Consider the following 27,915-nt stretch of genomic DNA (forward strand, 5'->3'; position numbering starts at 1 on the left):
CAACATGAACGAAACAGCTTACATGCATTTATTTACTAGCGATTCAACCCAGAGACTCAGCCTAGCCCCACAGCCCCCTGACCCCTACCGGGGGCTCTGCCCCTGGACCCCCGGCCAATGTAGATTTTTTTTTAGTTACCCACTATCATGCCTGATAATAACAGAGATAGTTGCACACGGTTGTGTCAGGAGCACATAACATCATATGACAGTTCTTGGAATGCACACTCATTACCAGAATCTGGCTCATGGCCCACTAGTTGGTGGAACAATGAATACAGGCCATTTCAGTACATGGATTTTTGCTGATTAATGTATGTAAAACGACCTAGGATGAGATGGATGGATGGGGTGAAAGGGGCTTTGGGGAAGAGGGGAATGTCTGTTGAGGAAGGATGAGAGAGGACAGAAGACGGGTGAATCGAGAATGGCTGTATATGGATGATGTTGTGATGCGTGAGGTGGAATGGATGGGGGGTGAGGTAGTATGTGTGAGAAAAATTTGACACAGCCCAAAGGGATTTCTCACCATCTTCTCCTTTGCTGCATGAGGAGATGGAGAGGGGGGGTTGCCAATTTAATGAAGCGGCCTTGCTGTGGATGTGCTGTCTTGCGACACTGCCTCTGACCCAGGACAGTGGACAAGATGCAGGGATGACCCGTCATCCAGGAGGTGCCAAGATAAGAGGGAGTGGAGTGTATTAGGGATGGAATGGATTTTATGCCTTTTTCTTTGTGGCTACCTCCCTTGTAAGGGGGAGAAAGCCTTTGGTATATGTATGCATGTATGTAAAAATGGACTTTATTTTATTTCAGCTACATTGCTGAAGTCAAATAATAAAACAAGTGACAATGAGTTTCCTTTAACAGTAGACATGTATACTGGTGCTCCTGTGACTGTCAGCACTACATCCCAGTCTGCAATATGAAACAAAAATATGTACCCTAAACTAGATGAATAATCACATGCTACCATAAATTACACACTGACAGCCTTTAAGACAAAATCTCATGATCAACCTTCTCAATTGCTATGCAGCAGCATTCCCGAGTGAAATAAGATCTGGACCTCTCCCTTCCCTACACTGACTCAATCCTCACTGTTGAACTCTTTGCCACCCTCACTTCCTTATATAGTGTCCACAACAACCCCCACACCCCTGGATCCTACATAATCATATGATTCATTAAGTGCTCTAAAAGTAATCACCTTCAAGTCCCACCATCCACTGGTCCACAAAATCCATTCAAAGATTATCCACATTTCTACACCTTTCAAATCTGTATCATTCTGGTGGATGCCACATGTAGACATGCCTAGCAATGAAGAAGCTGACAAGACCGGTTGAAAAGCAACATCCAGCCCTTTCAAAGCTTCCACCCAACTGCTAGTAACAGACTATTAACCAGTTTTTCTATCAGCAGTGCTAATCATGTGGTAAAGATGCTGGTAAACAACACTCAACAAGTCATCTAAATACAATCAATCCTCATGTATTTCCTTGGCTGTCTACATCAGCATGACCACTGTTATGAAACATTAACACATCTAGGAACAGGACATTCCTGCCTCACACATGGCCATCTCATGACAGGAAATAAACTCTCTCTTAGCACCAACTGTGTCAGTGTCTCTTCAGAATCAGCCACAAGCAGTGTCGTCTATAAATAATGACTGGTTCACTTCCCATGTAGTTTCATCCTCACAAACCTAGCACTCTTGCCGCTACCTCTCCTGCCACTCCATCCAGATACACATTCAACAGTCATGGTAACATCACACAACCATGAGAACCCTTTACATTTACCTCCAACCATTTACTCTCTCCATTCCTGAATTATACACATGCTACTACTCATGAAATCCCTTAACAGTCTTTAGCAGATTTTCTCCTTTTCTATTCATTTTGTAACACTTTCCACTGGTAAATAGATATATTCAACAAGTTTCTTAATAGTCATTATTGACAATCCTCTGGGAGAGGGTGGTGGAGGGAAGGGTGGTAGATAGAGCGCTAATGGATTATGTAGTGGTAAATAGGATTATGATAGGAAGAGTTAAGGATGTACATGTGCTAAGGGGAGAGGGTGGGGGAATATCAGATCATTTTTTGGTGGAAGGTAAGCTGAGAGTGGAGGATAGATGGAGAAAGAGGAAAGGGACAAAAGGTAGGGAGGTTCTTAGAGTGAACTCCTTGAATGAAAAGGAAAAGGAGAAGGAGTACGAAAAGAAGCTGAAGGAGGAGTGGGAGGGAGTAAAGGATAGAGCAGTGATGGGTGTGGAGGAGGAATGGGGATGGTTCAAGGAGGGAGTCTTAAAGTGTGCAAGGATGGTGTGTGGAACAAGAAGGACAGGGGAAATAGAAGAAAGGGTAGTGAATGGTGGGATGAGGAAACAAAGAAGGCTGTAGAAGAGAAGAAGAAGCGAGCATTCACAGATTGGTTACAAAAGAGGACAGGGGAGTCATATGAGACGTACAAAGAAAAGAAAAGAGAAGTAAAGCAAAAGGTAAAGGAGGCAAAGAGGAGAGCAGATGTGAAATGGGGTAGGAGTATGGCAGAAAATTTTGAAAGTAATAAAAAGATGTTTTGGAAAGAAATTAAGAGAGGAAGAGGAGGCGAATCAAGTAGGGAAGAAAAGGTAAAAGGTACAGATGGAGAGTTGATAATGGAAGAGATGGCAGTGAGGGGAAGATGGGCAGAATATTTTAGGGAGTTGCTGAATGTGAAGGAGGATAGGGAAGGAAAGATAGCTGCAGTGGGAAATGCGAAGAAAATGAGAGTGATGAGTGAGGAGAATGGAGGAGAAATAAGGAAGGATGAGGTGAAGGCAGCTGTAAAGATGATGAAAGCAGGTAAGGCACCTGGTCTGAATGGATGTCATGCAGAATGTCTGAAAAAGGGAGGTGCAGTGATGGTGGACTGGTTGGTGAGGTTATTTAATGTTTGCTGGAGAGAGGGTAGAGTACCGGAGGACTGGAGTAGTGCCTGTATAGTTCCTCTTTACAAGGGAAAAGGGGACAAGTGTGAATGTAGTCATTTCAGAGGGATTAGCCTGTTGAGTGTAGTTGGGAAGGCTTATGGGAGGATCTTGATTGAGAGGATTAGGAGAGGAGAGGAACAGAGAGAGTAATTGGTGAGGAACAGTGTGGATTTAGGACGGGTAGAGTTTGTGTAGATCAGATCTTTGTGGTAAGACAGATATGTGAGAAAGCTATAGGAAAGGGGAAGGATGTTTTTTGGGCTTTCATGGATCTGGAAAAGGCTTATGATAGGGTAGACAGAAAGGCACGGTGAGAGGTTAATGCAGATTTATGGGATAGGAGGAAAGCTTTTGGGAGCTGTCAAGAGTTTTTATGAGAGTAGTAGAGCATGTGTTAGGATTGGAAATGGAGAGAGTGAGTGGTTTGAAGTAAAGGGTGGGACTTCGTCAAGGATGCGTTATGTCGCCCTGGCTGTTCAACTTATACATGGATGGGGTGGTGCGAGAGGTGAATGCTAGGGTAGTGAGTCAGGGATTGGAGATGGTTAAAGAAAATGGAGAAAAGTGGGAGGTGAGCCAGCTGTTGTTTGCGGACGACACTGCGCTTGTGGCAGGGTCAGAGGAGGGATTGAGGAAGCTGGTGGCAGAGTATGTGATAGAAGAAAGCTAAAGATAAATGTGGGTAAAAGTAAGGTGATGAGATGTACAAGGGGTGAAAGTGGCAGTAGACTGGAAGTGAACATTAAGGGAGAGCGACTGGAGGAAGTGGATAGTTTTAGATACTTGGGTGCAAGTGTAGCAGGAAAAGGTGGAGTGAAGGTGGAGGTAGAATGTAGATTGAGAGAAGCGAGTAAATGCCTTGGTGGTTTAAAGAGTGTAATGAGGAATAGACATTTGGGAATGGATGCGAAGAGGAGACTGTATGAAGGAGTGATTGTGCCAACAGCACTGTATGGGGCAGAAACGTGGAACATAAGAGAAGAAGAGAGAAGGAGTTTGAATGTGTTTGAGATGAGGTGTCTGAGAAGTATGGTGGGGGTTACTAGGCTAGATAGAGTGAGAAATGAGGAGGTGAGGAGGAGAACAGGTGTGAAAAAGGATTTGGGAGATGGGTTGATGAAAGAATATTAGGAATGGTTTGGACACATGGAAAGAATGAGTGAAGAAAGACTAGTAAAAGAGGTATGGAAGGCAGATGTGGAGGGAGTGAACATGAGGGGGACGTCCTAGGATGATGAGGTGGATGGATGGGGTGAAGGGGGCTTTTGGGGAAGAGGGGAAGGTCGGTTGAGGAAGGAAGGGAGAGGACGGAAGACCGAGGTGAGTGGAGAATGGTTGTATTATGGATGATGTTTGTGACTGCATGAGGAGGAATGGGCGGGGAAGTGGGGGGTGGGGTGGTATGTGTAAGTAAGTTTTGACGCAGCCCGCAGGGATTTCTCCCCGTCCTCGCCTTATATGCAAAGGGGGACGGAGAGGGGGGGTCGCCGATTAAATGAAGCGGCCTCGCTGTGGATGTACTGTGTCTTGCGACACTGCTTCTGACCCAGGGCGGTGGGCAGGGTGCAGGGATGACCCGTCATCCAGGAGGTGCTCAGATGAGAGGAAGGGTGGGAGGGGTGTGGAGTGTATTTAGGGATGAAATGGGTGGGAGTGTTTTTATGCCTTTCCCTTTTTGGCTACCTCCCTTGGAAGGGGGAAAAAGCCTTGGTATATGTATGTATGTATGTATGTAATATTTTAAAGTTAAATGTGACCATTCAGTATCACATTTTAGACACCATAATATGTCATGGAACAATCTGAAGCATAATCACACCAAGTCAGGGGTATGTTGATATATAAGTTATATAGAAAACCAAATTGGGGGTAAGATATCGATGAGATGAGTTACAGATATTATAAGTGTGTAATGCCCCTTGGAATGAGTGAGGAGGTACCAGGAGTACACAAAAGCTTGTCATGGATGCTTTTTAAGGCTGGAGGAGAAAGGTGAATGAAGCTGTGTGTTATCATGGCATTTGACCTCTGGTCCATAAGATCATTAAATCAGGGAAGAAATCATCAACTCAAAGGTTGAAAACACTGAATCTGAGGCTGAATATATGTTTCATTTTTATTTGGCAGCTATATCACTCATGATACAAAATTAAAATACATACATATACCAAAGGCTTTTTTCTCCTTACAAGGGAGGTAGCTAAAAAACAAAGGCATAAAAACTACTTCCACCTATTCCATACTCACATAATCCACTCCCATTCACCCCTCTCCCTCCCTCTTATCTTGGCTCCTCCTGGATGATGGGTCATCCCTGCATCTCATCCACTACCCTAGGTCAGAAGCAATGTAGCAAGACACAGCACATCCACAGCAAGGCCGCTTCATTTAATCAGCGGCTCCCCCCTCTCCATCCCCTCATGCAGAATAAGAGAAGACAGGGAGAAATCCCTTCAGGCTGTATCATACTATCATTCACACATGCTCCCTCACCCCCACACCCACTCCCTTCCATGCATCACAGCATCATCCATACACAATCATTCTCCATTCACCCCTATCTTCTCTCTTTTCCCTTCTTTCCTCAACAGACATTCCCCTATTTCCCAATGCCCTTTTTACCTCATCCATCAATCTCATTAATGAGATCAGCCTCTCATTAATGAGGTCAGCCCCTCATGTTCACTCCTTCCACCTCTGCCTTCCACACCTCTTTTACTAATCTTTCTTCATTCATTCTTTTGATGTGTCTAAACAATTCCAATACTCTTTCATCAACCCTATCTCCCAACTCTTTTTCTAAACCACTCTCCTCCTCACCTCCTCATTTCTCACTCTATCCAGCCTTGTAACCCCTACCATACTTCTCAAGCATTTCATCTCAAACACATTCAAACTCCTCTCTTATATTCCATGTTTATGCCTCATGCAGTGGTGTTGGCACAATCACTCCTTCATACAATCCCCTCTTAGCATCTATTCCCACTTTTTATTCCACCAAGGCATTGGCTTGCTTCTCTCAATCTATATTCTTCCTCCACCTCCACTCCTCCCTTTCCCACCACATTTGCACCCAAGTAGATAAAGCTATCCACTTCCTCCAGTCTCTCTCCCTTAATACTCACTTCCAATTTGCTGCCACATTATCCACTTGTACATCTCATCACTTTACTTTTACCCACAATTATCTTCATCTTCCTTCTTTCGCACACCTTCCCAAACTCTGTCACTAACTTCCTTAATCCCTCCTCTGATCCTGCCACAAGTGCAATGTCGTCAGCAAACAACAACTGGCTTATCTCCCATTTTTTTTTTTAATTTTCTTTAACCATCTCCAATCCTTGGCCCATTACCCTTGCATTTACCTCTCACACATCCTTGGCAAAGTCCTACCTTTACCCCAAACCACTCACTCTCTCCATTTCTAATTCTACACAAGCTCTACTACTCTTGTAAAAATTCTTGATTGTTTTTGACAGTGTTCTTTCTATTCCATATATCTGCAATACCTCCCACAGTGCCTTCCTGTCTACCCTGTCATAAGTCTTTTCCAAATCCACACCGGTCCAAAAAACATCCTTACCTTTTCCTACAACTTTCTCACATATCTGCCTTACCACAAAGATCTGATCCATGGAACCCCTACCTCTCCTAAACCTACACTGTTCCTCACCTATTACTCCCTCTGTTCCTCTCCTAATCGGCCCAATCAAAACCCCACCATAAGCCTTCCCAACTACATTTGACAAACTGATTCCCCTGAAGCTACTACACTCACACTTGTCCCCTTTTCCTTTGTAAAGTGGAAATATACAGACACTCCTCCAGTCTTCTGGTACTCTACCCTCTTTTAGATAGACATTAAACAACCTCACCAGCCAGTCCACCATCACTGTACCTCCCTTTTTTAGATATTCCACATGACACCCATCTAATCCAGGTGCCTTACCCGCTTTTATCATTTTAATAAATGCTTTCACTTCATCTTTTCTCATTTCTCCCCCATTTTCCTCATTCATCACTGTCATATTCTCAGCACTTCCCACTGCAACTACCTTTCTCTCCCTATCCTCCTTCACATTTAGCGCGAAGGAGGGATGGTAGTTGCTGATTCCCTCCTTCTCCTCCTCCTTTCTCCAACTTATTCATTATTTAATTTATTGAGAAAATATCCGTTTTCCATCATTCTTATCCGATAATATTTTATGTAATGTGAATTTATCAATAATCTATGGAAACTGTAGGTAGATTATTTGAATGTACTCAAAAAGGTAAGAAAAATAGATATATAAGTAGGCTACACTATCAAACATTAAGCTGGTATACTGTATGGAAATTGGCGGGAGTCTGCAGGACTATCAACTACACCGAGCTGCACGGTATGGAATGGAATATAGCAATTAACGTGTTGGAGTCTGAATGTAAATACACCGTACATAGCCGACGACGGCGCAATCTGTTGGCAGTTTTCGCAAACTTAACTGTAAACAATTTGTACAAATTGTGAAAAACAGCGTGTCGACAAATGTGGAATAAAGTGTATTGGAAAATATTTCTGAAATGACGGAGCCCAACCAAGAAGGACCCAGACCTTTTATGGGACACCCTTCAGTTGATGACTACATAAAGGTAATTCAATTGTTAAGTATTTCTGTCCAACGAGTTGTATCTAGATTTGGTTCTGTTTCAGTAACATGATGATGATAGAACATGCAGAATCATTCTTCACTATTTTCTTTTTGCATTTGAAATATTACTTTTCTGTGGAATTGTTATGTCAAAGTTGGAGTATGCATCTCCACACAAAATCAAGGAACTTCAAGAACTTGAGCGGGTCCAGAGGGTATTCACGAGGCGGTCAGTCAGGGACTCGGAATTACTGGGAGAGGCTGAAAGTTGTCAAGCTTTAATCACTGCAGAGACGCAAAGAGCACTTCATAGACATAGTGATTTACATCTGGAGAGGATATTTTTTCATAAGTGCACACCTACGCAATAGTCTTAGAGAATTAGATATTAATTTTGTAAATTATAATACCAAAACCAGCCATCAACATCCCTGACAATGACAACCCTGATGACCTATAGAATTACAGGTATCACATTACTAAATGCAGGTTAGGTTAGATTAAAGTAGATGAATTTATCGTACTTTAATTTCTTTAAGTACAGCAGCTACAATTGTAAGTGCATAACTTTTAACAACCTTTATGTTGTTGATTTCTGGTAAGAAAAACGTATATTACGTGGATGGGTATTTTTTTAGTTTCGACCATGGGCGCAATATAGTAATAGAAAAATAATTATTAATTTTATAAATAATATTGTATCAACATAATATGCAATTTTGTGGGCAGAAATGAAAATTAAAAATACCTTGCTACAAGCAAATATGCTAATGAACGAAGTCGGTAGTATAGGATCGGGACACCATCTTGTCATCTGTCATTTGAAAAGCCCGCCAACATCTCTCACGACAATGACAACGAGGATGAGCCGGGTGACATTTAATCGGAGATAAGTTTGAGCTGCTACAATATGGCTCCGTACAAGAATTGAAAAGCTCAACCAACTACAAAGTCGACTCTCAAATCATAGCAGGGAAAGCCCACGTCAAAGACCTTGGGGTACATATGAGCAGCGACATGACCTTCTCTCACCACATTAATGAGATCTCTGACACTGCCAGGAAACTCTCAGGCTGGATACTCCGGACATTCCAGACTAGAAACAAAACATGTATTGTGACGCTCTGGAAAGCATTAGTACTCCCAAAACTTGAGTACTGTTGGCAACTATGGTCTCCCTTCAAGATAGGAGACATAATCAAGCTAGAAGCTGTCCAGCATACTTTTACAAATAAGATTGAGGGATTGCAACAGTACAACTACTGGGAAAGACTGCAACAGCTGGGACTGTACTCTCTCCAGCGAAGACGTGAAAGATACATAATAATATACGTCTGGAAGATTCTGGAGCATCTGGTACCAAATGTGGGCCTGAAGGTGAACTACCACCCAAGAAGAGGTCGCCTGTGCTATGTGAGGAGAACTGAGGGGACGTCACTAAGGGTGAAGAACATAGTACACCACAGCTTCACCTATATTGGGGCGCGCCTCTTCAACTAAAAATTTACCCATGGATGTACTATCATTCACAAAATTAATATTTAATTTTCTAATACTAAATTGCGTAGGTGTGCACTTCTGAAAATTTATCCTGGAAAGTTTTGGAGGGCAAGTGGAATTGATAATGATTCTAAACTCATCCAAGGACATGACAGTAAATAAGTGCTAACGCCTACACCAATGTGGCATGGCGAACTTCATAGGTGCTGTGAACAGGGTAAAAGAGTTGATAGGAGACCTACCAGGGCCTATGCCCATGTAGGGTCATCGTGGTCCATCTACTCACCAACTAAGTCTATCTACTTGACCAACTCAGCACATCTGCACTACCAAGTCAGCCCACCACCTCAGTCCGCTATAACTAACTCCATTTGTTATTGTTTTTCTTCATTTTAGCAATAGTTTATTCTGTGTAGGGTCAATTCAGCTCATCACCAACTACCAACTACCAAATTGGCCCACCATCTCAGTCCAGCATGACATTTAATTTATTATTGTTTGCCTTTATTTATTTATTTATTTTTTATTTTTTCTCAGACTTCATAATGCTGACACTATTTACAACTTTTCTTCAAGTGAATGAGATTCATTGAACTGAACTCACAATGACACTCATTACAACTTCTTCAAATGAGAATTATATTAAACTAAGGTGAATCCACCACCTCTGTCTGCCAGACACTAAAAATATAGATTCTTAAAATATTTTGTCTTAATTTTTCCAAACACTTATATATATATAATAATATATATTTATATATATATTTTTTTTCTTTCTTTCTTTCTTTCTGCTCTACCAAGTCAGCCCACCACCTCAACCTGCCACAACCTATTCCATATATTTTTATTTATTTATTTTATTTTATTTATTTATTTATTTATTTATTATTATTATTTTTTTTTTTATAGTGATATTCAACTCACTGCACATCCACTTACTGTGGCTAAATGACCAGGGTGGCTATTTAATAGTCGACTAAATGACTAGGGTGGTCAAAAAATGGAATGCTAAATGACTATGTGATAGTGATGTGTTGGTAGTAATGATGATGATGGTGGGTGAGGGTATTGACTATTGATGATGACAATGGTGATGATAATTATGATGATGGTGATATGATGGTGCTAGTGGTGGTGGTGATGTGATGGTGATGATAATGGTACATATTTGGACAAAACACATCACATCACCAAAATTATAACTACCACCATCACAACATCATGAGTAAAATATATTGGGGTGATTCTTGTGGGGGCTTGTCAAAGGGTGTTTTATCCTACATTTGAGCAATCACCCATGGAGCATAATTTAATTAGGTCAGCCTTGGATCATGTGGGGATCAATAATTACTCATAATTACAATCAAGTTTCTGCTAAGGTCGCAGGGTGTTCCTCTGACCTTTGACCTCTTGTCACCACCCTCGACTGAAAAACTAAATTTGTTTTATATCGAATAAATGTAGAGGAATTTGTGAAGTTCCATCTCACCCACTCACATGGCAGTTTGTATATTTTTTGCATCTATATTACAACAAATCCAACAATTTAGTAATGTTTCTTGCAAAAATTAACATTAAGGAATGGTGAAAAAAATCCCGCAACCTTCCTGCTGCATGCCTCGTGATATGACCAGTATAATGGCTATTACAGAAAGTCATGGGCAGCGTACGAGCTTGTCAGCGTTTGTGTGGGGACGTGGAGGGATGGCAGCATTACCAGGACTTCCGAGGTGTGCACCGTACAATGAATCAACTCAACAATGCTATCATGGACATGTGAGTTGGAAATTTATTTTGCTTTGTTTAGATCTTGCTGAATAGGTTATTTTCATGTATCATCTTGCAGTATGCTGAATTCCTAATTTATCTTCTTAAATTATTTTGTACATATTTCTAGGGTGGGGAAATTGTTTAGTCACCAAGAAATTCGCTTGAATCTCCATCGCAATAAGCTGCTCACACAGTTTGATATGATTCGAGAGGGCAATGATATTTTGCTTGAGAGAATTGTGAGTATGATTTAGTGTACTGTATTTGTGAATATATATTTGTATATTGAAAAAAGTTCAATATCGTAAGGTATTGGGAGTATTTGGACTGTGAATTATATATAACTAACTTTTTTATATTTTTTACTCAATCTTAGAATTCTGATATTGATGAAGCAGCTGGATTAAAGAAGAATGCCGGTATCGAAAATATGTTTGACCAAACTTTGAAAACTATACGGGTGAGCATATAGTATAAGCCCTTGTTTAATTTAGTGATCCATATACACTCTGTTTTCCATCATATCTTTGAATACCCTTTGAAGTATTTTCAATTTTATTCTTTTTCTTTTCTTGCGGCAGGCACCGGCAGACAGTACGAGTAGTGGTCATCAAATTGTCCTCAGGGCATCAAGAAATGTACAGAAACCGCAGTTGTTCTTCAAAGAAAAAGTAAACAATTCAGCCAAAGAACCATTCTTGCCTACGATAAAAGACAAACCAAATTCGATGAAACCCTTGTGTCTATTGCCATGTGTTGATGACACGGGACTTGATTTGTAAGTTCCGGGAAACTACTTACTAGTTGTAAGGGAAATTCTTTTACACCTGTGTATGTGTGTCTCTCTCTCTCTCTCTTTCTCTCTCTCTCTCTCTCTCTCTCTCTCTCTCTCTCTCTCTCTCTGTCTCTCTCTCTCTCTCTCTCTCTCTCTCTCTCTCTCTCTCTCTCTCTCTCTCTCTCTCTCTCTCTCTCTCTCTCTCTCTCTCTCTCTCTCTCTCTCTCTCTCCTCTCTCTCTCTCTCTCTCTCTCTCTCTCTCTCTCTCTCTCTCTCTCTCTCTCTCTCTCTCTCTCTCTCTCTCTCTCTCTCTCTCTCTCTCTCTCTCTCTCTCTCTCTCTCTCTCTCTCTCTCTCTCTCTCTCTCTCTCTCTCTCTCTCTCTTTCCTCTCTCTCTCTCTCTCTCCTCTCTCTCTCTCTTTCCTCTCTCTCTCTCTCTCTTTCCTCTCTCTCTCTCTCTCTCTCTTTCTCTCTCTCTTTCCTCTCTCTCTCTTTCCTCTCTCTTTCCTCTCTCTCTCTCTCTCTCTCTCTCTCTCTCTCTCTCTCTCTCTCTCTCTCTCTCTCTCTCTCTCTTTCTCTTTCTCTTTCTATCCCTCCCCTCTCTCTCCCCTCTTTCTTTCTTTCTCCTCTCTCCCTCTCCTCCCCTCTCTTCCCATTCTATCTTCCCCTAATGGGAACCTATATTGCTTGTAATGTGGATGACATGGTAACCACATCTTGATTTATATAATGTGCTTGAAAACATTTCTTATTTCCTTATTATTGTCTTTACCACAAACATATTTCTTTATACAGTTATCCACATCCATATGAATATGAGCTGATTCATTGGAGCCCGATGGCTTCCCAGCTAATGAAAGTGGATCCAGTAGAACCACTGGAGATTTGCACGACTCCATTTGTTATGGTGGACACGGAGCATGACTTGTTGAATGTCATTTCTGAGCTGAAATGCTGTCAGGAGTTTGCAGTGGATGTTGAGGTTAGATCAGTTTCAAGTTGTTTGTTTATTGTGTTTATGATATACTGGAAAGGAGCTACACACATTGTGTTCCATCTTTTTCTTTATCAGTCAAACTTGGCTTTGTTTAACCACTTCAGTATGAGTCAAAATTTTGTGTGGGTTGCATCAGCTGCCATATGTACGCTGCATTACACTACTCATATTATAAAGTCACTGCTGTATTACTTGTTCTCTTTTACTCCGAGTAATAATGAACACAGAAATCTTGATCAAAACAGTTAACAGAATCCAGGGGTAACTTATGAACAACAAATATATATATATATACAACCACTCCTCGTTTAACGACGACAATTGGGACCAGCGCGTCGTCGTTAACCGAATTGGTCGTTAAGCGAAAGTGTATACATATACGTACATGTACTGTATTTACAATGTCCAGCAATACATGTATCTTTATTTTCGTGTATTTACCGTCTCTTATACAGTACATTAAAGCTTTATTTACTGTTTATTTACGGTGGTTAGGTTCCTAAAATTACCGTATATGACCAAATCCGCGTATGGTGACATTCCATATTGAATACCGGGGTATTTTTTTAGTTTCGACCATGGGCGCAATATAGCAATAGAAAATTAATTATTAATTTTGTAAATTAAAATGTATCAACGTAATATGCAATTTTGTGGGCGGAAATGAAAGTAAAAAAATATGCTAATGAACGAAGTCGGTAGCATAGGCTCGGAACGCCATCTTGTCGTCTGCCAACGTCTCTCACGATCACGACAACGAGGACGAGCCGAATGACATTTAATTTGCAGGTAATGATTTATTAACCCCTTCCATACGGTGCCGCCTACGTAGGCGTCATGAGGAGCAAGTGGATTCGCGACGCTGCCATATCGGCGTCTTGATTATATTTATTGTAGTCGCCCCTGTGTTTTTACATTCTCCCAAATGTGCCCTGAATCCCATTCTCTGTGGTTTTCAAAATTCGTGGGTGAAAGAGAGAACGATCGATATAAGCGGTGACTATATTTTATGATGCGAGTATTATTACGACACGTCGTACGGCTGGCATTGGCTGCTGCCCGCGAGATTTAAGTCCGGAGTGAAGTGGTTAAACACAGGTTAGGTTAGTTTAGTTTAGGTTAAATGAATTCATTTATCATCCTTTCATTTCTTCGACATCGGCATCTATCATAACAAACATGGTGTACCATTCGTCCGACATGACTTCGTTACTTACGAAATCTGTTTTAGCATTTTTTTTTTCATTTCCGCTCACAAAATTGCATATTATGTTGATACATTATAATTTACAAAATTAATAATTAATTTTCTATTGCTATATTGCGCATGGTCGAAACTAAAAATTTACCACTACCGGTATACACTGTACCCCAGGTAGTTTTTGCAGCTTGCAGGATGGTAGACCTAAGCTTCAGAACACTTTACCTCACAGCTAATATCCACTGTACAAGTTCATTTATAACATCATACAAATTTGCCTCAGCCAACTTAATTATCGTACACGACGTCGTAACTTTGGGAGATTTACGTTAAACGACGTCATAAAGCCCGTCGTTACTCCGAGTTGTCGTTAACCGAGTAGGTCATTAACCACTTCACTACGGGACTTAAATCTTGCGGGCAGCAGCCAATGCCAGCCGTACGACGTGTCGTAATAATACTCGAATCATAAAATGTAGTCACGGCTTATATCGATCGTTCTCTCTTTCACCCGTGAATTTTGAAAACCACAGAGAATGGGATTAAGAGCAGATTAGGGAGAATGTAAAAACACAGGGGCGACTACAATAAATATAATCAAGACGCCGATATGGCAGCGTCGTGAATCCACTTGCTCCTCATGATGCCTACGTGTGCGGCACCGTATGGAAGGGGTTAAATGAGGAGTGGGTGTATATATAATCAAGATGCCGACTCCAGCATTCTCATGTACCCACTTACACCTCATGACGCCTATGTAGGTGTCATCGCACCAAAGTGGTTAATGTTTTAGGTTGGACTCTGTCTTCTTTCACACCATTCTCTATGAGTGGACACATCTATGAAAAATGAGTTTTTGGGTATCCTTCAAGTGTGCATCATTATTGTTTTCCACAAAATGTTTCCATAACATACCCTCCTGTCCAAAACCAAAATATCTTCACTCTCAAACCTATCAACTCTTTCATTTACCTCCAGATGATTACCTTGGGTGTTGGGTGAAGGGTAGGTGTCTGCCTTTGCTGTGCCACTCCTTTTATAAGGGGGAAGTGGCCTTTTAGGTCAATATATGTAGTAGAACTAATGTGAGTATTGGAAATGAAGAAAACAAGTGGTTTTAGGGGAAGATGAGGTTGTGTAATATCACTATGATTGCTCAGCTTGTGAGTCAAGTTAAATGTGAGGTAACTAGGCAGATTGTGTATTTAGAACTTGACTGTTACATCAAATTAGAAGAAGGGGAATAAATGGAGTGAGAGTGGGGTGGATGAAGGTGGGTGCATCCCTTGGCTGGCTACCTCCCTTACAGAGAGAAATAATGCTGGCAGTGAGGGGAAGATGGGCAGAATATTTTAGGGAGTTGCTGAATGTGAAGGAGGATAGGGAAGGAAAGATAGCTGCAGTGGGAAATGCGAAGAAAATGAGAGTGATGAGTGAGGAGAATGGAGGAGAAATAAGGAAGGATGAGGTGAAGGCAGTTGTAAAGATGATGAAAGCAGGTAAGGCACCTGGTCTGGATGGATGTCATGCAGAATGTCTGAAAAAGGGAGGTTCAGTGATGGTGGACTGGTTGGTGAGGTTATTTAATGTTTGCTGGAGAGAGGGTAGAGTACCGGAGGACTGGAGTAGTGCCTGTATAGTTCCTCTTTACAAGGGAAAAGGGGACAAGTGTGAATGTAGTAATTTCAGAGGGATTAGCCTGTTGAGTGTAGTAGGGAAGGCTTATGGGAGGATCTTAATTGAGAGGATTAGGAGAGGAACAGAAGGAGTAAGTAATTGGTGAGAAACAGTGTGGATTTAGGACGGGTAGAGGTTGTGTAGATCAGATCTTTGTGGTAAGACAGATATGTGAGAAAGCTATAGGAAAGGGGAAGGATGTTTTTTGGGCTTTTATGGATCTGGAAAAGGCTTATGATAGGGTAGACAGAAAGGCACTGTGGGAGGTTATGCAGATTTATGGGATAGGAGGAAAGCTTTTGGGAGCTGTTAAGAGTTTTTATGAGAGTAGTAGAGCATGTGTTAGGATTAGAAATGGAGAGAGTGAGTGGTTTGAAGTAAAGGTGGGACTTCGTCAAGGATGCGTTATGTCGCCCTGGCTGTTCAACTTATACATGGATGGGGTGGTGCGAGAGGTGAATGCTAGGGTAGTGAGTCAGGGATTGGAGATGGTTAAAGAAAATGGAGAAAAGTGGGAGGTGAGCCAGCTGTTGTTTGCGGACGACACTGCGCTTGTGGCAGGGTCAGAGGAGGGATTGAGGAAGCTGGTGGCAGAGATTGGGAGAGTATGTGATAGAAGAAAACTAAAGATAAATGTGGGTAAAAGTAAGGTGATGAGATGTACAAGGGGTGAAAGTGGCAGTAGACTGGAAGTGAACATTAAGGGAGAGCGACTGGAGGAAGTGGATAGTTTTAGATACTTGGGTGCAAGTGTAGCAGGAAAAGGTGGAGTGAAGGTGGAGGTAGAATGTAGATTGAGAGAAGCGAGTAAATGCCTTGGTGGTTTAAAGAGTGTAATGAGGAATAGACATTTGGGAATGGATGCGAAGAGGAGACTGTATGAAGGAGTGATTGTGCCAACAGCACTGTATGGGGCAGAAACGTGGAACATAAGAGAAGAAGAGAGAAGGAGTTTGAATGTGTTTGAGATGAGGTGTCTGAGAAGTATGGTGGGGGTTACTAGGCTGGATAGAGTGAGAAATGAGGAGGTGAGGAGGAGAACAGGGGTGAAAAAGGATTTGGGAGATAGGGTTGATGAAAGAATATTAGGATGGTTTGGACACATGGAAAGAATGAGTGAAGAAAGACTAGTAAAAGAGGTATGGAAGGCAGATGTGGAGGGAGTGAACATGAGGGGACGTCCTAGGATGAGGTGGATGGATGGGGTGAAGGGGGCTTTGGGGAAGAGGGGAATGTCTGTTGAGGAAGGAAGGGAGAGGACGGAAGACAGAGGTGAGTGGAGAATGGTTGTATATGGATGATGTTGTGATTGCATGAGGAGGAATGGGCGGGGGGTGGGGGGTGGGGTAGTATGTGTGAGTAAATTTTGACGCAGCCCGAAGGGATTTCTCCCCGTCCTCGCCTTATATGCAAAGGGGGACGGAGAGGGGGGGGTCGCCGATTAAATGAAGCGGCCTTGCTGTGGATGTACTGTGTCTTGCGACACTGCTTCTGACCCAGGGCGGTGGGCAGGGTGCAGGGATGACCCGTCATCCAGGAGGTGCTCAGATGAGAGGAAGGGTGGGAGGGGTGTGGAGTGTATTTAGGGATGAAATGGGTGGGAGTGTTTTTATGCCTTTCCCTTTTTGGCTACCTCCCTTGGAAGGGGGAAAAAGCCTTGGTATATGTATGTATTCTTAAAAAAAATCTTTCCTTATATAAATCCTTGGAAGGGAAAGATTTATAGATGAAAAGAAAATTAAGAATGGTACCATAAGAGTCTTACAGTGGTATTCTTAAAAAAAAAAATTCTTTCCCTTCCAAGGATTTATATAAGGAAAGAATTTTTTAAGAATACCACCATAAATCTTTTGGTACATAGATAGTCTTTAAAGTATATGCTCGTCCTTGCAGGTTCCAGTATATCTAAGAATTATTTTAGCAGTTTGCATTTCTGAGGTGCTAAGATAAGAGGGAGTGGAGTGTATTTAGGGATGGAATGAGTGGGAATGATTTCATGCCTTTTACTTTTTGGCTACCTCCCTTGAAAGGGGGAAAAGGCCTTGGTATATGTATGTATGTATGCATTTCCGATGTAGGAAGCAATGATGATGTAAATAAAAAAAAAGACCCTTTTCCCCATATGAGTGGGGTGATCAAGTTAAAGTACACATCCGCATCATAATAGAACTGATCCCTCTTTTACAGCACCATGGCTACCGGACCTACCTAGGACTAACGTGTTTGATACAGATTTCTACGAGAGATAAGGATTATGTCATTGACCCCTTGGTTCTGAGAGGACAGCTGCATCATTTGAATGAAGTATTTACTGACCCTAAGATTACAAAGGTATGGTTGAAATATATTTGAATTTTTGTTGTTTTAAGAACATAAGAATGAGGGAGACTGCAAGAGACCATAAGGCCTACACTAGGCAGCTCCATAATGGGCTCAGGACACAGAAATGTTCCATTTAACATTCACACACCACAGACAATAATACATATTTTTATCTGAAAGATTTTTATAACCCAGAGATCATTACCAACCTAGGGGGTGCGGGTTCTGTGTAAGAGAAACCAGAGGTAATAGTGAGCAAATTCAAATGAGTAGTTGAATATATTTCATAGAATTTATCTATGTACTGTATTTTATTTTTATTTATTTGAATATATTTGTTTATTTTTATTATTATTAATGAAGTGGCCTTGTTGTGGATCTGCTGTGTCTTGCTGCATTGCTTTTGACCCGAGGTAGTGGGTGAGATGCAGGGATGACTTGTCATCCAGGAGCCAAGAAAAGGAAATGGAATGGGTGGGAGTGGTTTCTATGCCTTTTTCTTTTTGGCTATCCCCGTGTAGGGGGGAAAAGCCATTGGTATATAGGTGCTCAGATGAGAGGGAGGGTGGGAGGGGTGTGGAGTGTATTTAGGGATGAAATGGGTGGGAGTGTTTTTATGCCTTTCCCTTTTTGGCTACCTCCCTTGAAAGGGGGAAAAAGCCTTGGTATATGTATGTATGTATGTATTTTTTTATTATTATTATTATTATTTTTTTTTTTTTCTCTTTTTCTTTATGATAAGCACCTGGTTTTAAATAACACATTTGGTGCTTCTGTTAAATAATTTCTTTTTATACTTGTTATTTAGGTACTCCATGGTGCAGACTATGATGTGCTGTGGCTTCAGCGTGATTGTGGAGTTTACATGGTGAACTTGTTTGACACTCATCAAGCAGCAGTGGTCCTACAGTATCCCCACCGTTCATTGGCAGCTTTGCTGTCAAAGTTCTGTGATATTGATGTGGACAAAACGTACCAGAGGGCAGACTGGAGGATACGGTAAGATGACAAATACTGAAAAAAAAAAAATATTGGGGATTTTTAGTGTCTTGGCTGTAGGAAATTGTGTGACATGTTGAGATAATGACCTTAATTATCTCACAGTACTTGTGTATGACAAGATTTTATCATTTTTTGACCCATTTGAAATGCAGTCCTCTATCCTTACCTCACTCACAATTTGTTAAATCGTGAGTGGGGGGATCTACAATTTCACATTTAGCAACTCCTAAATTTTCTGCCCATCTTTTTACTGCTGCCTCTTCCATTATCATCTCTCCATCTGCCCCTTTTACCTTTTCTTCTCTACTTGATTCGCCTCCTTTTCCTCTCTTAATTTCCTTCCAAATTATCTTTTTAATACTTTCAAAAATTTGTCATACTTTTCCCCCATTTCACATCTGCCCTCCTTTATGCCCTCTGTATCTTATGTTTTACTTCTCTTTTCTTTGTACCTCTCATATGTTTCTTTTGTCCCATTGCAGCCAATCTGTGAATGCTAATTTCTTCTCTTCAACAACCTTCTTTGCTTCATCATCCCACCACTCACTACCTTTCCCTCTACTTCCTCCCATCCTCCTTGTTCCACACACTATCGCTGCACACCTTGCAGCTCCCTCCTTGAGTGGAAAGATTTAACAAAGGGCAGATATATATTACAGGAATGTTTAACCTTAGGTAATTTAGATGCCAAGATGAGAGGGAGGGAGGAGGGTGGAGGGGAGTGAAATATATAGGAAATAGAATGGGTGGGAGTAGTTTCTATGCCTTTTCCTTTTTGGCTACCCCCTGTGTAAGGGGGAAAAAGCCTTATGGTATATGTATATGTATGTAATTTAGATGTGAGTAATATTTATGAATAAGAATGATAGATGGTAGAGGACATGGAACTTCCTAGTGTAGGCCTTATGTTCTCTTGCAGGGTCCTTCATTCTGATGTCCATATGTTCATGATAACTCATTAGTAATTACTTAAGAAAAAAGAAGTTCATCGGATTGACCAGGTATTCTTTACATGTCATAAGAGACATACGAAATGGGGTAGGGCCATTGTAGGCAATTAATTTCACCTCTCGAAATGGAAATGGTTTTGATTATGTGTTTTCAATTTTCTCCATACAGACCACTTCCACAGGAGTTCCTGGATTATGCTCGTAAAGATTCCCATTTTCTTCTTTACATCTATGATATGTTAAGGAATGAGCTCATAGAAAAAGGGGATAATTTAAATAATCTCATCCACATCGTGTACAGACGCTCCACTGAATTGTGTCTCAAGGTGGGTATGAATTACATCTGCTTTTGGCACATATTTTGGTCATTCATATATTCATTACATGAGTAAGGTTTACTACATGGTTGAAACAAATATTATATGAAGTAGTTGCTCTGGAATTTAAGTATACTGGGATGTGAAATTTCTGTTAAATTCTGCATACTTAATTAAGAATGCTTTCTTGCGTTTTGGCTTTTCTTTGTTCATTTTCTTTCCTATTTTCCTTTTCTTTTTCCTTTTTTTTTCAAGTTGTGAATAAAAATAATAATGTGGATAGGCTAGTAACTATTACTCATAATAATTTTGTGCTGTTCTACAGTAACAGCTCCCAACTGTGGGAGTGGGGGATCACTTTGCTCTCTCTCTCTCTCTCTCTCTCTCTCTCTCTCTCTCTCTCTCACTCTCTCACTCTCTCTCTCACTCTCTCTCTCACTCTCTCTCTCACTCTCTCTCTCTCTCTCTCTCTCTCTCTCTCTCTCTCTCTCTCTCTCTCTCTCTCATATCCTGCTACAATTGGTGTCATCAGCAACCAACAACTGGCTTGTCTCCCTTTTTTTCTCCATTTCCTTTAACCATCTTTAGTCCCTGGCCCATTACCCTTGCACCTCTTGCACCACCCCATCCATTTAATATATATATATATCAAAGTCAGTGGACAAGGTGCAGGGATGACCTGTCATCCAGGAAGTGCTAAGATAAGAGGGAGGGTGGAGGGGTGTGGAGTGTATTCAGGGATGGAATGGGTGGGAATGATTTTATGCCTTTTCCTTTTTGGCTACCTCCTTTGTAAGGGGGAAAAAGCCTTGGTATATGTATATGTATGTATGTATCAAAGTCAGGTGTTCATAACAATTGATTTTTCGAACAGAGATATGAAAAACCATATGTGGGACCAGAAAGTCACATGGAAATGTATCGGCGTAGTAGAAAGCTCTTCAACAGTCAGCAGCTGTACGCACTGAAACATCTTTACCTCTGGAGAGACAAAGCTGCCCGAGAACATGATGAAAGTGCAGAGTAAGTTTATATTAACGTTAGTTTTTTACCAGAAAATTATTCTGGTCATGGTTAGAAGAAGTGGCCTTGAAGTGGACATGCTGTGTCTTGTGACACTGCTTCTGACCCAGGGCAGTGGACAAGATGCAGGGATGACCCATCATCCAGGAGGTGCCAAGATAAGAGGGAGGGAAGAGGGTGGAGGGGAGTGGAGTGTGATAGGGATGGAATGGTTGGGAGAGGCTTCTATGCCTTTGTCTTTTGGCTACCTCCCTTATAAGGGGGGAAAAAAGACCTTTGGTATATGTATGTGTGTCGTTTGTGATGATGTAAGATGTTTGTAGTGATAATATTAATCTGAATACCAAGAGCCTCTTCACCCATATAAGGGTGGCAGCCAAGTCAGATCCACACACCCACTTCCATCCACCACCTTTGATTCTCACTCAGCTCCGCGTGGATAAAGGGTCATCCCCACCCACTGCTTGGGTCAGAAGCATTGCAGCAAGACACAGCACATCCTCAGCAAGGATACTTCACTGAATCATTGACCCCCTTTTCATCCCTTCATGCGGAAAATAGAGAAGACAGAGAAGTCCCTTTGGACTGCATCGAAATATCCACACACAACCACTACCCACTCCACCCTATCCCCTGGCCCCTTCTTACATGCTGCAACAAAGTAGTATCCATACAAAGCTGTTCTCCACTCACTCTTATCCCCTCTTCTCCTTTCCTTGCTCAACAGACATTCCCCTTTTGCTCAAAGCCTCTTTCACCCCATCCATCCATCTCATCCTCAGTCATCCCCTCAGCTTCACCCCCATCCACCTCTGCCTTCCAACCTTCTTTTACTAATCTTTCTTCACTCGTTTGTTCCATGTGTCCAAATCATCCAAATACTCTTTCATCAGTACCATACTTCTGAGACACTTTATCTCAAACATGTTTAAACTTCTCCTTTCTGCCTCTCAAATTCCAATCTCTGGCTCAAGGAGTAAAGTTAATAATTTAGAATTAAGAGATGATTGTTTAACCACTTCACTCTGGGCCAAAATCTCGCGGGCAGCATTAGCTGCCAGACATACGATGTTGCGTCATAATACTCGCATTATAAAAAATAAAGTCATGGCTGTATCGATCATTCTCTCTTTCACCCGTGAATTTTGATAACCATAGAAAATGTGATGAAGCCAGTTTACAGAGTATGGAGGTCATGCAGGTACAACTACAATATATATATATATATATATATATATATATATATATAATATATATATATATATATATATATATTTTTTTTTTCTCCCATGGTACCCATATGGACCAGAGGCACATATCATTTGCACATGTTAGAGTACAGTCTTTTCTTATAAAGGAATTTTTATGATTTCACAGGTATGTGTTGCCTAAACATCAGATGCTACAGATTTCCGAGGTTCTGCCCAAAGAAATGCAGGGGATCCTCGCTTGTTGTAATCCCATCCCACCTCTTGTCAAGATGGAGCTTCTCACTCTTCATAACCTTGTCAGGTCTGCACGAGAACAGCACCTACATATGGTAAGGAAGAATAAATTATTAAGAAGTTATTGAAGTTTTGTGTTAAAAGTTAAGTAGGAATGTGTCGTTAGTTAATTGAGAGGATTAGGAGGGGAATAGAGGGAGTTGTTAGGGAAGAGCAGAGTAGGTATAGGAGAGGAAGAGGGTGCTTAGATGAAGTATTTACAGTAAGATATGCGAGAAGTTGTATAAGGGGTTTATCCCCGTCTTCTTCTGCATGAGTGGACAGAGAGGGGAGGTTTGCCGATTAAGTGAAGCAGCCTTGCTGTGGATGTGCTGTGTCTTGCTGCATTGCTTCTAACCCAGACATTGGGTGGGATACAGGGATGACCCTCATCCATGAGGAGCTAAGATGAGAAGGAGGAAGGTGGTGGAGGGGAGTGGGTACAGGTATATGCCATTTGACTTTAGCTACCTCCCTTGTAAGTGGGAAAAAAAAACCTTGGCATATAGATATAACATGGTTGACATGCATTATGGAGGGTGCTGTAGGTTTATCAGATGGGGGAGATTTGAGAACTGTCTGAGTATATGTATGTATGTATGTTCTAGAATTTTTGTGAAGGTGGAGAATGGAGAGAGTTAATGGTTTGAGTTGAAGGTATGGCTGCAGCAAGGTTGTGTAATGTCACCGTGGTTGTCCAACATGCATATGATCGGGTGGTAAGGGACATAAACATGAGAGTTTTAGGCAAGGGTTTGGAATTGGTGGGTGAGCATAGAAAGATAATGGCATGTGAGCTTCTTGTTTGCAGATGATATTGTGCTAATAGCAAGTCTGCAGATAGACTAAATCAAGTGGTGGCAGAGTTTGAAAGGGTGTGTGAGAGGCAGAAGCTGGAAGAAGATGTGGGCAAAAGTAAGATACGCAAGATGTATATGTACACACAGCCCCAGACATTTGCCAGGGTTAGGGGACCCGGACTGTCATGAATGTGAAGTTTTGACAAATAATTTCCATGCTGCACACAAAGAAAGAACCTCCAGAATGCACCCAAATAATTTTCACTTCCTCTAGACAACCTAAACCATAAGAAAACAAACCCTATTCAACACAGAATATTGGGTTAATTCTTTTCAACACAAAATGTTGGGTTAATTCTTTTCAACACAAAATGTTGGGTTAATTCTTTTCAACACAAAATGTTGGATTAATTGTTTTCAACACAAAATTTTGGGTTAATTCTTTTCAACACAAAATGTTGGGTTAATTCTTTTCAACACGTAATGTTGGGTTAATTCTTTTCAATATAAAATGTTGGGTTAATTCTTTTCAACACAAAATGTTGGGTATGTTTTCAATATAAAATGTTAGGTTGATTCTATTCAACACAAAATGTTGGGTTAATTCTTTTCAACACGAAATGTTGGGTTAATTCTTTTCAACACAAAATGTTGGGTTAATTCTTTTCAACACTAGATGTTGGGTTAATTCTTCCAGCCAGAGCCATCACCCTTAGGAGAGTCTCTTGTACAACAAGAAGTCATAGAAGACCTGACAACTGTCATCAGCTTGAGACATGACACGTCCCAGGTTGAGGACCATCCCAGTCAGCTCCCAACCTTAATGGAACAGAGGGAAACCATGTTTGGAAACTTGTTTCAAGAGCACGAAGAAAAGGCAGATCACAAAGATTCTTCAACATTATTTCATTGTTCGAGGGTAATGATAAAAATTTGTTTGTACAAAAATTGTGCTGTTAGTGTGGATTGTTTTTTAAATAAAAGTTATTGTTACCAAGAGATTTGATGGTTAATTTTTTTTTTTTTTTTTTACGCTGCAGAAAGAGCTTATGTGGCAGAAACCTGATAGAACGACAACTTTATTCTTAAGTCCATTTGATAGACATAGAATGTACCTGGAACTGAAACCTCTCTTGGATGATGGACGCAAAAAGTCTGCAAATTTGGATGATCAAGCAAGAGTGGAAAGGGTAAGTTCTAGTGAAAGGCAAAGCATGTAAGGTTTATTACAGTGTGATATTTTATTTACATATTTCTACCCACTCCTGCCACCGGCACAGTTGAATGAAGGACATGGTTCATTAAATTCCACACCACAAAGCCCTTTGTGAGGGGCACCCTCCTAGCCTTTCGATAAGGGGGAGTTTATGTTAAACCATTAAAAAAAAAAAAAAATCTCCTCCTCTTCGTCTTTTCCTCTGCAGCCTCATTCTTATTCTCCTCCATAACTATTACCTCCAAAGTGAATAAGCTAGGAAACCCTCCCTTTCACATAAAACAACCTCACCAGTCATTCCTGTGTAACTACTCAACCCCTTTTTCAGTCATTCCACATGATAACCATCTAAGTCAGGTGCCTCATCATCCTTCATTTGTTTAATTACTCTTTGCAGCTCCTCTTTTGCTATAGCCTTGTCATCTTCCTCTCCAATCACATTCTCCTGGCATCTCCCATTGTCACATTAAAGCCTCTTTATCCATCTCTACCACCAATAGCTGGAAATATACCCTCTTTCCATTCATTACCATCACTTTAAGTAGCATGTCTATCTTCTCCCAAGTTCTCTCTTCTCTATCTGATTCACCTTCACTTCTTTCCAAAGCATCTTTTTATTATTTTTAAAATTCTCATTCTTTCCATGTTTCCAAACCATCCCAATACTCTTTCATGAACCCTATCTCCCAACTCCCTTTCCACCCCTGCTCTCCTCCTCATTTCTCACTCTGTCCAGCCTAGTAACCCCTACTGTAGTTCTCATGCATTTCATCTCAAACTCATTTAAACTCTTCATCTCTTATGAGTGAAGAAATATTAGTTAAAAAGGTGTGGAAGGCAGAGGTGGAAGGAGTGAACATGAGGGGCTGACCAAGGATGAGATGGAAGGATGGGGTAAAAGGGGCATTGGGAAAGAGGGAAATGTCTGTTGAGGAAGGAAGGTTGAGAAGACAGAAAATAGGGGTGAGTGGAGAATGGTTGTGTATGGATGATGCTGTGATGCATGGGAGTGGGTGGGGGATGGGGGTTGTGAGGGAGTATGTGTGAATATTTTGGCACAGTCCAAAGGGATTTCTCCCTGTCTTCTCTTTTTCTGCATGAAGGAACAGAGAGGGGGGTGGTTGCTGATTAAATGAAGCAACCTTGCTGTGGATGTGCTGTGTCTTGCTACATTGCTTCAGATCCAGGGCAGTGGGCATGATGCAGGGATGACCCGTCATCCAGGAGGAGCAAGATAAGAGGGAGGGAAGGGGGTAAGTGGGAGTGAAGTATATTGGGATGGAATGAGTGGGAGTGGATTTTATGCCTTTATTTTTGGCTACCTTGTAAGAGAGGGGAAAAGCCATTGGTATATGTATGTATGTAAAATTCTCCATCAAACAATTTACCAGATTCAGAACTGCTGTCCTCTTTGGCTTTCTTACCTTGTGTTTTGCTTCCACTCTCTACTCAGAACTTTTCATAATGTTTCCTAATTTCTTTGAAACCACAATTCCTCGTAAGGTCACCTCCTGTCTGTCCATTCCTATTTCACCTCAACCCACCATTCACAACCTTTTCTTCTTTCTATTCCCTCCCATCTCCTCATCCTATACACCTGCAGATCTATTCAAGTCACAGCAAGATCATTGTATTCAGCTGAGGGAAATCCCTTCTGCAGTGAAAGATGGCTGATGTCTCCCAATAATTCCCTCTGCTTTGCAGGTCAGAGAACATTTCTTGTCCTTGACGAAGTGTACCCCAACAAAAGCACAAGCACCACCACCTGAACTGGCATCACAGTCTGGGCAAACTTCAGCACTTGGAGGAGTTCACCAAAATGGTAGTAATAATTACCTTCATGATATTTAATTTATTTATATATACAGGGTGTATAATGTATGTGTATATATATACATATATATATGTATATATATATATATATATATATACACACATATATACGCATACATACATACATATATATGTGAATGTATGTATATATTATTCTTTCTTTTTCTCTTGATTAACAGCACCAGAACTTGGAGAGAGGCATCAAGCATCTGAAGATAGCTGTCAGGCATCTGGTTCTGGCAATGGTGATATGTCTGGGAATTTTAAAGATGTCCAGAACAAAAAAATGTCCAACAGACTAAAACCTGTTGCCTTAAGACATGAGGTGTGTTTAGATTTCATAAGTTTTTATTGAAGATTCCCCCCACCAACTATCCCTAAAATCTGCCTTGAGATGAACATTTAAGATATGATCATACTACAAAGATCTGAAATTTAGGTGTCTGGGACTTGTTTAGAAAGTGATTACTGAGTCATGTCATTTTTAATGAAATTCTATGGTTTGCAGATGATGAAGCCTCATAAACGGAGGAGCAATGGAGAACAGGAGATTGATGACTTCATCAAAAAAGTCAGGTTATCTACAGAAGGAACTGAAAATCAAGAAGGGGAAGGTGACGCTGAAGCACAGGCAGAAGTTGATGGTGATGGAGAGCCACAACAGGCTGTTACTCCTTTCGACTATAGTAATGTAGATTTTTCTATGTTCAAAGGACAGAAGAGTGACAGGCCGAGGGGGCAGAAGTACGAGGGGAAATTCAAGGGGAAGGTGAGCTTAAGTTTATTTTATGTTCATAACCCTCAACCCAGTAATGCCTAATGCAGGATTTGTTTGTTGATATGAGGTGATTTATATTCTTTTAAGGATTAGATTGTGAACAACATAAGGCCCAGACCTCATTTGTCTCAGCTGTGAACCTCGTATAAAATCATTAGGCAATATAGAGAATAATATATATGTGAAGAAATAGTGTCCAAAACTGTTGGCAGTTGCCATCTAAAAAACATGAGAACATTTTTCTTTCTTCTTAGCATTTTTTTTTTTTCTTTTGTTTTCTTTTCAGGGTCAGAAGAGCAGTGGTATGAGGAAATCAGGACTCAAAAGCTTCACTTGGGGTAAAAAGTCGTAGGGCAAATGTAAGCTCATTTTCTCTTTCAGATTTTATATTGCATGTATTGAAATTCTTGTTGAACTGTCATTTATGTAGTCAAAGAAAGTATTTTATTTTGCTACATCAGTTTATGTAAAGTACATTAATGTATTTTTTTCTTTTTCTTTTTTATGATCAAACCATTACAGCCAATCATCAGTCATTTGTCATATGCCATAGCTTGTACATCATTAAAACAAAATTGTACAATCAGATATCATGAACTTTTAAGACTGCTGCTGTTGGTGGGGCAAGTAAAAAAAATTCATAATCTTGTACAATTTCAT

The 27,915-nt window shown here is 40.9% G+C and overlaps 1 protein-coding gene across 2 annotated transcripts; it reads left to right on the forward strand.

Moving 5' to 3' along the window:
- The first annotated feature begins 7,452 nt into the window (after window positions 1-7,452).
- Rrp6 (exosome component Rrp6) lies at window positions 7,453-27,900 on the forward strand. 2 transcript variants are annotated; one of them, XM_076203885.1, is made up of 18 exons: window positions 7,453-7,612; window positions 10,763-10,887; window positions 11,009-11,120; window positions 11,258-11,341; window positions 11,463-11,659; window positions 12,451-12,637; window positions 17,718-17,861; window positions 18,661-18,851; window positions 19,974-20,130; window positions 20,996-21,144; window positions 22,522-22,684; window positions 24,126-24,347; window positions 24,469-24,618; window positions 26,349-26,466; window positions 26,657-26,802; window positions 26,986-27,246; window positions 27,542-27,614; window positions 27,778-27,900. In XM_076203885.1, exons 1-17 carry the CDS (start codon window positions 7,544-7,546, stop codon window positions 27,605-27,607), a joined length of 2,541 nt encoding a protein of 846 aa, XP_076060000.1. In that variant the 5' UTR covers window positions 7,453-7,543; the 3' UTR covers window positions 27,608-27,614; window positions 27,778-27,900. The 2 variants fall into 2 exon arrangements, with proteins under 2 accessions (XP_076060000.1, XP_076059999.1); XM_076203884.1 differs by having other exon boundaries at window positions 27,542-27,900.
- Window positions 27,901-27,915: the final 15 nt, after the last annotated feature.

The sequence above is a fragment of the Oratosquilla oratoria genome, chromosome 20, assembly GCF_046742065.1.
Source record: "Oratosquilla oratoria isolate Oo_2021 chromosome 20, ASM4674206v1, whole genome shotgun sequence".
Lineage (NCBI taxonomy): Eukaryota > Metazoa > Arthropoda > Malacostraca > Stomatopoda > Squillidae > Oratosquilla > Oratosquilla oratoria.

Coding starts and splice junctions, on each gene's coding strand:
- Rrp6 (XM_076203884.1), top strand. CDS start 7,544: ATGACGGAGCCCAACCAAGAAGGACCCAGACCTTTTATGGGACACCCT. Junction 11,342..11,462: donor AAACTTTGAAAACTATACGG/GTGAGCATATAG, acceptor TTCTTGCGGCAG/GCACCGGCAGACAGTACGAG. Junction 26,467..26,656: donor TGGAGGAGTTCACCAAAATG/GTAGTAATAATT, acceptor CTTGATTAACAG/CACCAGAACTTGGAGAGAGG.